Here is a 13780-nt window from a genome sequence, read left to right as displayed (position 1 = left end):
TGGAACTTGTTTAAGGTGCCCTTTCAGCTCAGACCGTGCACCAGTTCACTTAAGGCTCAGTTTTTCTGCAGGAGTAAGAACAGTGAGAAAAATGGGGGGCTCTGCCACCCCCACAGCAGGAAAGAAACAACTGAAGTGAATCCCAGCTATCCTAACCATCCTCATGGCAGAGGAAATCCCCATGGGCCAGGGAGACACTTGCTCAGCCTCTCCTGGTCTTTTTCTTGAATCAAACAAAAGAGCAGTGGCAGAGACTGGTGCCAGCTGAAGAGATTGCAGCTCTGAAGAGAGACCAAGCACCCTTCAAGAGCTCAGTCACACCAACACCTCCTTTCAGGCAGAAAGGGAGAAAGCTGGCATTAGTTGGTAACTAACCCTAATTACTTGACTTCACATCGTGATATCAATCCAGCCAGCATAAGCATGCCCATTTTCTAAACACAGTCCTGCACAAGGCTGACAACATAGCATGCAGATCAAAGTTTTGGCCAACAAATGTGCTGGAAAATACTGGTGTGCTGATTTTCCATGAATGAGGCCTCTAGTATGAGATTTTCCATGAATGAAGCCACTATTATGTGAAAAGCCTGGGGCAATAGGACTGCCTGAGAGCAGGGAGCATCACTCTACTCTGCCACTTCAGCCTTACTTACTTGGTTCATATTTTATGAAGAATGATTCAGCTGAACTTGCTCCTTGACATGAGAAAAAGGGAGGAACACAAGTGTGGAAAGCAAGAGGATGTAACACAAGCATCTGGTATGGGGGAGACACTCAAGGGACATGGTACAGCTCAGTTAATATGCAAGGAAACAATATAAAAGCAAAATGAAACAGGAGTGGAAACAAATCTTCTTGGTAGACACATGCCCAAGGCATGGCACAGCTGGGAACAGGAGCTCTTAGCATTTGCCTTCAACCCTAGGATTTATCTATAAAGCAAGGCTGCCCTTCTCACCTCTCACTCCAGTCAGAGCAAGTCCAACATGGGAAGATACAGGGGTTTCTCTTTGCAACTTTGCAAGGGGTCTGGAATAAAAATACAGCTGGCTTCATTCCCCATTAGCAGTTAATTTCCTCAATCATTTTCACAGAGGGAGAAAGAGAAATGCTCATGATCCAAGAGATGAAAGCATATGAAAATAAGCCTCATAAAACCTGTACTGCCCTAAGGGAAAGCTGCCCCACAACTTTCATTGGGGAATTATCAAAGGCCTCAGACTAGTGGGGGGTTGTTTTTATAAGACAGATGCTTTAGAGAAGTAAGTCCTCAAATAGCTGAGATTCCATTCTGCTGAACCTCCGACGAGACTAGAAAAAGAAACAGCTGATCCCACTTAGTCCAGCCCAGGGATCCAGCTTGGCCACATCAAGACAGAGGACTGAAGTAAGGCACAGAGCTGTACAGGTACTGCTAAACTTCTTTCCAATAGGATGCTCTTGCCCCAAAGAAAAGCAACTGCACTCGTGGTAGCATGGCCACAGGAAAGCACAGCACAGAGTGAAAGAATCTCATTCATTTCTGTTGCAAAGCAGAGGCTGGGGCAGAAGGCATTGACTCATTTGGCCTGAGAACAAGAAAGAACTGCTCCTGAGAGACTAGTTTAAAACAAGGATGTTTAGTGCACATTTTGCTTTGAGTCTGGGAGCATAAGTATGAAACTTCCCACACTCAGAGCTCTGTTTCTTATCAAAATAGGTTTAACATAAGCTCAGGAGAAAGAACTGTTAAGAAATGGACAAAGTCCCAAAATGGCAGAGCTCTCCCACTCATTGCTAAGCCTCAGAGGTGACTGCAGCCCTGGATAAGCCTGTCTGCAGGAAACAGTCGGGTCCTCAGCACAGGATGCAATGGTTGGTGGCCAGGGCACACAGCTCAGATAGCCAGACCCACCTGGCTCCCGAGCTGGGCTGTGAAACCCCTGTGGGTGCCCTCGCTGCTGCCAGCCTGCACTGCCTGAGATGGGCACCCTCATTGCTGTGGGTTCTCATTTCATGCGACACTGACTTCAAGAGAGGAGGCAGACGCTCAGAGGATGAGGTGTTTCACATGATTTACAACCATGCAGCAATCAGTATCTTATTTACTATGGCTGATGAAAACACTTCAACACTGAACAGATCATTTTTCTCAACGACAAACTTCCTCTTCCTGACACATACAAACACCTTTCCCCATTCATCCCTATAGAGTAATTAATTTCAGTTCCACAAGCAAATAAAACCAAGATATGCCAAAACTCACCTAACCTCATTACCACATTGACTCAAGGAGTGTAAAACAGTAGACAGACACTAACAATGAATAATTAAAATGAAGTTAATAACAACAAGGGATCTAAGATCCAAAGAGAAATTATTTACTTGGAACAGTTATTGCCACATTTAATCTTTCACAACAAAATCATATGAATAGGAAATAAGTAAAACTAGCTCTAGGGCACAGAGTATTGCCCCTAGCTTGTTCATCATGTTCACAGAAAAGTATGTCATGTGTTACTACACCCAGACGTTTGGCTGTGGTGCAAGGGGCTGGATTTCTCCATCTGGGAGAACAGCACTCTCTGGAGCACATTAAGGGAAGAGCAGGAGAAAGATGGGAAGCTTCGAATTCACTAGGAAGAGCAGAACTATTCAAGTGCTTAAGCAACTACTGAAAAACCCCACCTCCAGCTCCCCCAAAGGTCTCGATTACTTACTTGCTTTACTGGCATTCTTACTTACGCTGTACAAGAAAAATGTCCAAGAGTTTTAGCTAAATAATTGTTTGTAGTTGATGCTGAGCTGAATCCTGTAAACTCCTGGTTTCTGAGGAATAAAAGCTCATGGGATTGCTATGAAGTGAAATTGCTCCCTAGAGGCATGGAAATACCGCAGCACTTGCTCTGGATTATCTGAAGATTCCAAAAACTGAGAGCTTGTGCCTGTCCACCAGTGTCCACATATGATCTCAAGTAACTAGTGTTGGTCATAACAGCAAAGGGATCCAGCCAACTCATGCAGAAAGAGCATCTTTTGCAAGAAAAAGATTTGGATGTAAAGTAGCTCCTAGAAGGGTCCAGGCTGGAGAGGAAGGTCGGCTTAGGAATTACAGTAACATGTCAGGATGCTGCAAACAGGCATCAGGTTCCTCCACCATCCCTATCCTCCCACAAAGATAAAAAATTAGCATGTGGCAGAGTAAATGATTTCTAAAAGGAAAGGCCTGAAGCTTTTCACACCATTTAATAGTCAGTCCATGTGAACTGCTCTACTGTAGGCTCTGGGAGGAAGGCATCCATCATGAACAGGCTAGAGTTTATCTGGCTTTTTTTGTTCAGGGCAAGTATATGTTCTCAGGGTCAGAATTTTCCTGCAGTGCCTCTTCCTGCTGGGTCTTGTACTGAGGTCCAAACCCTTGCAGTCCCAATGCAGCCTGGGGGTCTGCAAGTACAGCACCTCCTGAACTCTGTGGGAGTGGTGCCTGCTTGCTTCAAAGGCAAATTGTACCCGGTGTTTATACCAGCCTACAAGGCATAAAAAAGGCCTAGGAGGTCAAACATCCACCACTGTAATTTCAGGCAGGATCAAAAAGAAAAGTAACAGCTGGGCTGAGTGAGCAAGTCCACGTTTAATTACAACCGTTTTGGTAATAAGCAAAAGCAAGAACAAAGCCAGCAAAAACCCTCTCTTTTTCTTCCTGGCTCCTGTTCAGGCTGTGTAGAAACAGCTGCCTAGAAGAGAATCTCAAATAAGATTCACCAACTACATTTTTTCCATTTTCAGGACTGCTACAGCAGCAGTGTTCCCTGTGCAATGCCACCATGCTTTGACAAGGGCCAAGGACCGACGGGCAGGTCACAGCTGCTCCCACCGCAGGGCTGGGTCAGTGCGGGGCTTTCCCAGCCTGGAGCTCAACCCCCTGTTGAGTCCCACAAGTACATGCAGAGAGTCATCTTGCAGTAAGCTGCTTGGAGGATTTAATTTGCTTTAACATCCTCTGAATATGAAATGGGATTGTAAAATGGGATTACTAGTGCAGGGATGATGGACCCTGCTCACGGGTCCTGGTTGGCCTGGGGAGAGGGCAAAAAACATCTCCTGGAGTACCAGGAATGCCCACTGAACCCTCCATTGGGTCATGCATTTAATTTACAGCCAGGATCTACTCTTGCTTTCCCCAAAAGGTCCTGGAGCAGTGGTTAAAGATAGGAAATGAGCCCTAAAACATACAGACAAGAAGGCTTAGCTGGGTGGGTGGAAGGCTTTTTTTAGATGCTGGGAGCCTTCCACCCATTTATTGGGGGAGCAAATGAGAAGGGATCAGTGGGTCCCCTCACCACATCTGATACCTCTGATGGCATCAGCAAGAGCCTAACAGAACCCTAGAGCACAAAAGAAACAACTGGAACAGAGTATTACAACCCCAAACCTCTCCAACAAACCGATACCCAGACAGAACATTGCCTAGCTGTGTGTCACAGGAGGACACGATGGGAATAAAGTGAAGGCTGGGAAACCATCACATCCCTGGGAACTAAGGGCTTCTGACCTTTCTAGCAAATCCTGCTGAGAGAACTGGGTGGGTTGTTTTGTACTCCTGGCTTTAATTACAGCCAAGTGTTTAAGTTATTCTCCTCCAACCACCCCCATGGCCCTCACAAGCACAGATCTAGCTTTTTATAGCATATCCGGTATGGATGTTAAACACATTCAGGAAATGCACTTTCAGACCCAAACATCCCCTCCCCTGGACCAGTTACTTTGCAAGGGTTTGTAACGTGGAGCCGGATGTTTGGTTTTCTGACCGTTGCCTTTCTGGATTACTTCTGTTTAGAGAAGGAAAATTCAATAAATGCAGGGTAGGTTGGCTGCATTCAGAAATAATGCATGCTGCTTGCAAGGTGAAGAAAAGCCAGATGGAGAGGCCACTCTTAGCTGCTCAAATTCCCTGCACTCAGGGCAAGGCTTTTTTTTTTTTTTTCTTTTTAATAGCTGGCAAAGGTCTTGGGGGCTGATAATGGCTCACAGCACAGTGGGTGTCCATAGGCACAGCTAAGATCCCAAAATCATATTTTTCACTGCCTTCTGGCAATAGACTGGGACTCTCCCATAATGCATAAGTGAAAAATGTACCCTCTTCCCCCAAAACTTCTATTTTAAGTAGACAAAAGGTGCAAAGAACTGTCAGGCTATGTCAGGCTCTGTCAGTCCCCAAGTGCTGCTCTGGCATGTCACCAAGGCTTGTGGCTCTTTGCTCCAGAGCAGTAGGATCTGGATAGCTTGGCTCAAGTCTACAACCTGACCTTAGAAATTTGCTTAACATATGGGGCTTGCCTCTGGCTTTAAGGAATACCAGAAGCCTGCTAGTAATTTTCTCACCTGAAAATACCCTGGCTGGCTTCCCAGCTGGAAGCATCTTCCTAAGCCCAACAGCAAACATGTTTGCTGGCAGTCTCAGGGATCAGTCTCGGATACTAGTCCAAGACTCCCTGGAGCACTCTCAGATCAGAAGGTCCAAGCTGCCCCAGAGAACCTCCTGCTGAAGCCTCAAGAGAGCTGGGCTGTTCCACACATGGATCCAAACACCATTGCTGCTCCTCTGCCATAGAATCCCTGCACAAAGCCAGGATGAGCTGCAGGAGGTAGTGAAAGGGAAGGCACTTGGGGCTGTGCTGCATCGGGGTTTGGTGCTCTGAAGAAAGGCAAGACATACAAGCCCAGGATATTTTTCCTCACCCTTCTCCACAGTCAGGTCACCTCATGTTCTGGGCAAGCAACTGTCAGCAGGACATCACACATCAGCAAGCTGAACAATGGCCTAATTAAGCTGCTTCCAAAATAATCACACTGAAGGAAAGTTAAAGAAGTCCTTGAACTCATTATTTCTTATATGGATTTTTAGTCCACTTTTTCCTATATTTGATGTTAATTCTCTAGGTATCTGCAACATTAAGTCAAACTGAGCTGTGGCTATTACTCCTGAGCAATCTAAGCTCCAGTAAAAGCAACCATGCCCCTCGGTAATGACCAGGCTGCACAGGCCACCCAGCTCCTCCCCTGGGCCCTGTAAGACACAGGAGGAAACATGGATCTCTGCTGAACTGGAAGGTGAACAGCCCCTGGACCTTTCCCAGTGGGCTACCAAACCTGCCTGCACTCAGAGCAGCTGGGCAACTGCTGGGGAAACCAGAAGGCAAGTTTGAAGACATGGGACCACCAGTAGTGCACACAGTGCAGAGCTGCCCCAGCTTCAGCTGCCACTCGGACAAGCACTGGCCACCAAAACTGCACAAAAAATGCTGGCCCAACCCAAGGCAAGTTTTCCAGCACAAAACCCTGTAAACAACACTTAGGTTACAATTAATGAGCTCTGCAGGGACGAACCCTTGTGCAGTGTGAACAACAGCATGAAGACTATGCTCATCTATGCCCTCATTCAGCTCAGAGAACAGCAGCTGTCAAGGCTCACACACACACACACACACACACACACACACACACACACACACTATCTTTCACTACCCTGAGCTAAGTACAAGCTATGCAACACTTAGCTGGAAAAAACGAGTGACAATCCAGCTGCAGCAACTGAATAACAGCATCTCAGGGAAAGGCAGCTTTAACTCACATCGGAGAATTGCTCTAAGCAGATGGGAAGGACAATGTATTTATTTGATGGGTATTGTTTCTGTGTGATCAAATCAGATGCAGCTTACGTCTTTCAAATATAAATGCAAACAACTGACTTAAATAAAAATCATCACTGGAACACAGCGCACAGAAGCATCTCCTCTATTCCTAAGAAGCTGGTGATCTCCCAAGCTCATCAAGAACCAGCCTGGCATGTCAGATGCACAGGGGACCTGACCTCCTTGTATCTTTGACAAGCATTATGATAATCTCAGAATTAGGTGTTAGAGCTTGAACAGAAAAGCGACAAATCCACATCAAAATGATATTAGAGAACATCAAAGAGGCAAAAACTCTCTCATTTAAATGCTCACCCAAAGTCTCCAAGAAGCCACAGCCCAGCCTGATAAGGCTTTTTATACCGCTGTGAAGCACCTGTCAGAGGAACTGCAGGCAATCTCAGGCATGTTCCTTGGCAACCTGCAGTTTCATCAGGCTGCTTGAGACAGTCAAACTACTATTTCCTTACTAGGATGAATGATTTATGAGGATTAAAAAATTTGAGCCTGAACGTATGAAGTGAGTCACTGCAACTCACGGGTTGCTTCCCTCCCTTCCCTCCAGCCCGAATCATCACACCTTCCAGGCCTAGTCTTGCTCCCACTGAAATCCTGCAGAAAACACCCATTAAATATTGCAGAGCCTGCACAATTGGCTCCAGTACCATCCTTCTCACTAAGGGCCCATACCTGGGCAGGGAAATCCCACACTCACCCCGAGACTGTCGGCAAGGAACCTGGAGCTGCTGACTGCAGTTTCTCCTGCTGCTTCAGAAAAGATTTAGCTTCTTTTGAGTTTGAGTCCACTTCTTTAGTTACTCTGTTGGAGGAAAAGAGAAAAAACAGAGGGTGAGGAAGAGCTTTACTCAACAGATCCATCAAGGAAACACAGAAAATGGGTACAAGAGTCTCCCCATCCCCTGCACAGAGATCACCTTCATCAGCTGCAAGCTGAAGAACACACATCTTGTTAAAATTTCATTCCAGGGACAAATCCTCTACATTCATGGCAGAAAAAAGAAAAAGAGTAGCTAATTAGAGCTGGGGGGAGGAGGGGATTTTTTTTTCTTCCAACAAACTGGAATGCTTTTTCATTCAAACAGGCCTGTCTCACTAGCAGCTACTAAATGCTCTCCTCAGGTCACTGGGGGCAATTCCAGGCTTTTAATTGGGCTCTTGATTTTCTCATTTGTTGGTCAGTGAGGCAGCTCTTCTGCCACCCACGTCTCACAGCCCACGGCACACAGGCTTGGCAACATCTGCAACCCAAACCAGAGCATGAAAACTGGCTCTAGGAATGGGCAAGGGGAGAGGAAGCTCTGACAAGACAGAATGTAGAAATTTACTCTCATTTTCTAGTTAATTTTTGTTTGAGGCCCTGAGGGTACAAAATATTGAACTTCAAAAAATTATAAATCAATACGGCATCTACAGCAGGGAACGAATTATAAACATAAGAAAGAATCTCTAGAAAACCACTCAATAATTAATTGTTAGAAAATCCCAGTTACTTTAGCCTCCTCATTTACCATGACCTGCCTCCAGCAACACGCTTTTCACGCTCTCAGTAGCTCTTAATGAGGTTGCCCTGATTTGCCAAGCTAACAATTTTGTTCCCATGGAGCACAAGCCTGTGAGCCTCTCCAGGGCCCTGCAGCTCTGTGGACACAGAGGCACCTGACCCACAGCTCAGCTGGCACAGAAGAAACAATCCTCCATCTCACCCTCCTGCAGCCTGGGCCTCTGGCTACATCTGCTCCAGCAAGGATGTGCAGGCTCATCCCTGGTCTAGACCATATGCTGATGAGAGGCTGAAAGCCACCATGGGATCTCCCCTGGCTGCAAGTTAGGCTAATCACTGCTTGCTTCCTACCCACCAACCTGACCCCACAACTTCCATGAAAGAACTGGCTAATAGTCATGGAGAAACCCCAGGAGCTGCAGCCCCAGACAGGTTTCTGCTGGGCTGGCATCAAGGAGAGTGACACAGAGTTAACTGTTAACCCTGGAGGCACCCATGTCCTGAAATTTCACTTGCACACAACTGGTGCATCCATGTCTCCATCCTGACAGTGAATCAGCATCTGAAACTTCCTTTCTCCTCCTCCACAGACTGCAAATGCAGTGCAAAAGGCACAAGAATAAACGCCTGTGCTGTACAACTGCTCAGCCTTGTTCTGCCAGTGCAGGAGGAGATTAACCCCATTTCCCCCCTGCATTGTCACATGCCTTTCAAACCATGGCAGTCATGTGGATAGAGACAAATCCCACACTATGAATATTTAGAAGTGCTTGCTGATCAGATTGGTAAGGGAAAAGGGCAGGAAAAGGTGAGAAGCACTTCAGGAAGAAAAAAACCCCACCTTGTTACAGCATCATCACAACTTAGAACACCACAAACACACCATCCAGTAACAGTCCTTGGCAACAGTGGTCACGTCATGTAGCAGTCATACACCAAAGGTTACCCTACATCCATGGATTTCATTTGACAGGATGAACTTGGTGTCTTCATGCAGCAATAAGACAGAGTTCCCCTCAACCATGAGGCTGAGTTCAGATCAATGCAATCACACAGTCTATTTATTTTCAAATGCAGTATCTAAACAGCCAGCTCTGACCCCTGCCAAGCTGCGAAGCAGCACCCTCTCTTGTGCACTCTGCAGTGCTGGCTTCTGGCAGGGTCCCTCTCCTCTTGTCACCCCCTGCACTGCCTTGCCTTCAGGGTGCACCCCTGACATGCAGGAACACGTGAGTCACAGACAGAAATATCAGGTAACCTCGAGCAGGAATCCAAGAGATGTAGCACAGTAACCACATGCCCTGGGGAAAAAACCAAACTCAATACAGCCACAGGACCTGCCCCTAGGTTGGATCCCAGCTGTTGAACCCTGCATGTTTCTGGGCCTTGATGAGTGTAGGAGTGTAGGAGGCAGGGGTTGGGAAAGGAGGCAGAGGTCACAGAAAGCATGCCTTCCCACTGGCTCTGCTAAGAGATGGCAGCCCAGCTCAACTCCCACAAACCTACAGGGATCTGGCAATTAAGTAGCTTACAGGATCTGTACACACACAACAGCAAAGCAAGTCTTCAAAGCCAGTGGCAGAGCTGAGATCTCAGCACTGGGCCCTTGGCCTTAATCTCCTGTGTATTTTCTGCCTTCTCCAGCCCAGAGACAGAAGTAATTGATATCTCCCCTATCAGCTGAAGAAAAGAAAGGCACAAGGCTAAAATGAAAAACAGCTCTAGGGATTTGCACTCTGATAGAGTTAGCACACTCTTGGCTGGACCAGCACTACAAGCCACTGCTCTCACAACAGGATGATTCTCAGTCCCAGAAAGGGTGAGAAAGCAGAAAGCACATGATGCACAGGGAGAGTCTGGCACAGGCCTTCAATGACAGACACGTCAGCTATCCAGGGGTACAAGTCAGGCTGCTGCCAAGGGTTTATTTATGTTTTGATTCTCACACCCTCCTCTACCTCAGGGTATCAGTAACAATGGCTGGGCACAAAATACAACACTTAGTTCCATTTTCTTTGCTCTCTTTGGCCTGCCAGCAGCTGCTGTAACATATTTCTGGAGTTGTCCACTGCAGAAATTCAGCTGCAAAGCTGCAACCTGTTCCACCAGGACTGCCCAGCTGGGGACAGAGGAATGCGACAGAACTGTAATTAAAAGTGACCTTTCAAGGCAATTCCATCACAAGACCCGATTACTGCCTCATAAACTGAAACAAAAGCTGCTCTGAGGCAGGCTGCTGCTGGGCTGATGCCAGCACCAACTCCTGCACCCCTCCAACAGGAATGATGGAAGAGTATTAAAGAGCTTTACAAGGTATTAATTCAGGTTATGCACATTTCAACCTTTCACAGATCCCAGGCCAGGAGGGAAAAAGAAATCCTCTGGTCTGCATTATTATGGGAGACAATAACTCTCTCCATGTAGAAACCAAAACAATTCCTGTTCTTCATGGGGAGAAATGGGAGTCATTAATCCAGCTGGAAGAAATCACAGTCATTACTAAGGAAAATTACAAGACCTTTCACTTTTAAATACTTGATAAATAACTATTTGCCTGACTGTTTACTGGGATGCTATTCACACATTGTAATCCAGGAATAAACATGAAAATAAGTATATTGTCAGCAATAAAACAAGTAGCTAGTGTCTTGCCCACTTGCAGCCCCTGTTAATTCACACACAAAACCACTCACTCTAATCACTTTGCCACAGAGATTTCATTACACTGCTATGATATTAAATTGCATAATAAGACTTTCAAAACACAGAAGAGTTATTAATTTTTTGGACCATGCCAGAGCCTGGTAGCACAAATTGTACAAGGTGTTGTACAACTGTAAAATAGAAATGTCTTCCTTATTTAGAAGTTATTATAAGGAAAATATGCTAGAAACTGGATCACTAAGTGCCTCGAATACTTACACATGTCCTTCTTAAGACCCTGCATCTCTGAACCAAGCTCAAAGTGGTAGCCAAACATTTAGACATAGCCATACCCACCCAGCCTGCTGGTTTGGTGCTCAGTGGTGGGTATGTTAGTTCCAACTTCCACTGAAGAACTTATCACCCTTCCTTTTACAGTTACCAACTGAAATGCTGCAACCTAAGTGCATGGAAAAGGCCCCAGGTTATGGACACTGGGCACAAACCACATGAAGACAACACCTGCTGTCAAGGCTGTCTCAGAAGGGGTTCCACAGAGCACTTACAGTACTGAAAGGCAGCAGATTAATTTAAGAGCAAGTGTTTGATCTGCTCCCAGCAGTGCCCTTAGCCACATAAACTGCTACAAGGAAGGAAGAAAACACCCTGGAATGAGCATTACGCTGACAGCTCCAGCTAATCTGCAGAAGAGGATTAAACCCAAATTTTCATCCCTTAGTTCAGTGGCAGAGTGAGTCTAATACACCAGCTTGTCTGCTGCACCCTGGTCTTACACCAGGTGCAGAGCCAGGGAGGAGGGCCCCAATCCATCACACCATGGCACAACACCCACAGCCCAGGACCTGCCCCAGTGTGGTGCTCAGATGCCTCCACTCCAGCACAGCTGAATCCAGTCCTGCTGGCCAGAAACAGAACTTGCATAAGGGATGCCAAGGCTGCAGTGTGTCAGCAAAGTGCCCAGATCAGCAGTGAGCAGCAAGGGGCCCTGCAAGCCCTTGGAGAAATGCACCAGCAGAGCTCAATCCTTGCACAGTGAGGAAAGGGAGGCAGGAGAAGGGCAAGCTGGGAAAGACAAACAGGCATATCAAGAAGGCTTGCAGACTAATTATCTGTAGTCTGCTGTGTAATAGCAACCTTATGCATCCCAAGTGCCAAAATCCCTCCAATTTACCCCCCAGGTGGCTCAACACAGCTAAGTTCTTCTAACCAAAACACTTGGTGCACGTCAGGCTGAGAAAGCATGTGTCAGTATTTGAGTTTAAGGGGACTCAGAGCAGACAAGACAGTTAAAATCTTTACTCACAGTAGCACAAAGTTACCCTATACCTGACCTTCCTTCCGAGAAAGGGAGAACAAGCATGGAAGCTATGGAAAATGCCAGCTCTTTACCACTCAGGACACACTCCTCACTCAGGAAACCTGCCCCAGTTTAGACCTGACACAGTTACAAAACTTTCCACACTATCTTAATGTTGTCAGCTCTGGGGAATCACAGACCAAGGGGAACAAAAATGAGGCTAATTACCCTTTCTCAATTTTCCCCATCTATGTTTAGCCTCAATAAATAGTCCTCCAGCCTTCTGGAATGATCACTTAAGGAGAAAGTAATACTCATCTACAGGGGTTTGTTAAGAAAATTAATCCCTTTTGAGCTGAGGAATAATTTTTCTCAATTTTTTTTGGTGGACTTTTGTGCTTGAGCTGCAATGTCCCAGGTGCTTTCCACAGACAGATGCACTGCACAAGAGGCAGACCCGCCAGCCTGCAAGGTCCTGAAAATGCTGGAGAGCACAGATTCAGCACTTTCCAGAAGGGAATTAAGTCCTCACATAAGTGAGCCTCCAGACCACATCTGCCTGAACACTGCATATGTATGTTATATTGAGTTACCTGGTGTAGAGCAGACAGAACTAAAATTACTACATCCCCACTACTTTTCTAATTTCAAAGTAAAACATTAGTTTTCCCCCTTTCAGAAAAAAACAGCATTCCTCTTCAAACCAGGTGGGAGAAGCTGTTCCCTGGGAAACTCAGCCTATTCCCTGAAGCAACACAGACAAGACCAAGCTGGAATAACTGATAATTTTGTAGGCTGACTAGATAGGCAGAAGGAGCTGGCTGGTTTCTAGACAGAAGCTGTTGGCTGGTTTCTAAAAAGAATCAAATGTGATGAGAGCTCTCCTGCAGTCAGGCAAGGGTCAAGCTGCCTGCCTGGTGCTGCTCCTTACAGCAGGTGTGTGCTGCTATCCAAGCAGTCAGCCCAGGCTGCATCTCAAACCAACTCACCTGAAAACAAGCACAGGTGAATGGTATTTTAACATCAATAACGCATAACCCTGTAAGCCTTGAAGGAAATGACCGATTTTCTGTCATCTCCTGTATGACAAAGACTCTGTGACAGATGCAAAGAAAACATCAGTGGATGGACAGTGCTGCCTCCTGAAATGCTGACCAAGCTGTCGGGCCCCTTTTGGACTTCTGCTTGCAGCTTCTGCAAGAGGCTCCCTCAATCCAGAGGGGAGTAGCACTCCAGTTATCAAGCTCCCACTGGGGCTTGCAATAGGTAGAGCACAGCAAACATGACTCTCTGGAGAAGCTGACCCACAGCCAGGGCACAAGCCTTCATCTTGTTATCTGGAGCTTTATTCACACCAGTTTTAAGCACCTCCAAGTACCAGGTCTCTTCTTGCTTCACTGGATAAGTATTCCCTTGGCCAGCTCCATTGCACTGCCTCAAAATCCCACCACGCATTAGCATGTCAGTCTTTGAGGCATCCCTGTATTTTAATTTGTACTTCTCAAAAGGATTAAATCCACATTATGGAACACACCTCTGAGCAGAGTAATCTAGGTGAATAGATGAGCTGCTGCATGCATGAGTGCGACAGTCCCCTGACCCTGTTAACATGACCTGTAAATACAC

The 13780-nt window shown here is 46.3% G+C and overlaps 1 protein-coding gene across 1 annotated transcript in view; it reads right to left on the bottom strand.

Moving 5' to 3' along the window:
* The window catches only part of CFDP1 (craniofacial development protein 1), a 61943-nt gene that overhangs the window by 37314 nt on the left and 10849 nt on the right, over positions 1-13780 (bottom strand). Inside the window, exon 5 of the mRNA XM_083870210.1 lies at positions 7387-7491. Within this exon, the coding sequence (XP_083726336.1) occupies positions 7387-7491 (105 nt within the window). The remainder of the gene's footprint in view (positions 1-7386; positions 7492-13780) is intronic.

The sequence above is a fragment of the Zosterops lateralis genome (assembly GCF_965231275.1).
Source record: "Zosterops lateralis genome assembly, chromosome: 12".
NCBI classification, from domain to species: Eukaryota; Metazoa; Chordata; class Aves; order Passeriformes; family Zosteropidae; genus Zosterops; species Zosterops lateralis.
Note: the sequence above shows the minus strand (reverse complement) of the source record. Positions and strands in the feature narration are given on the sequence as shown.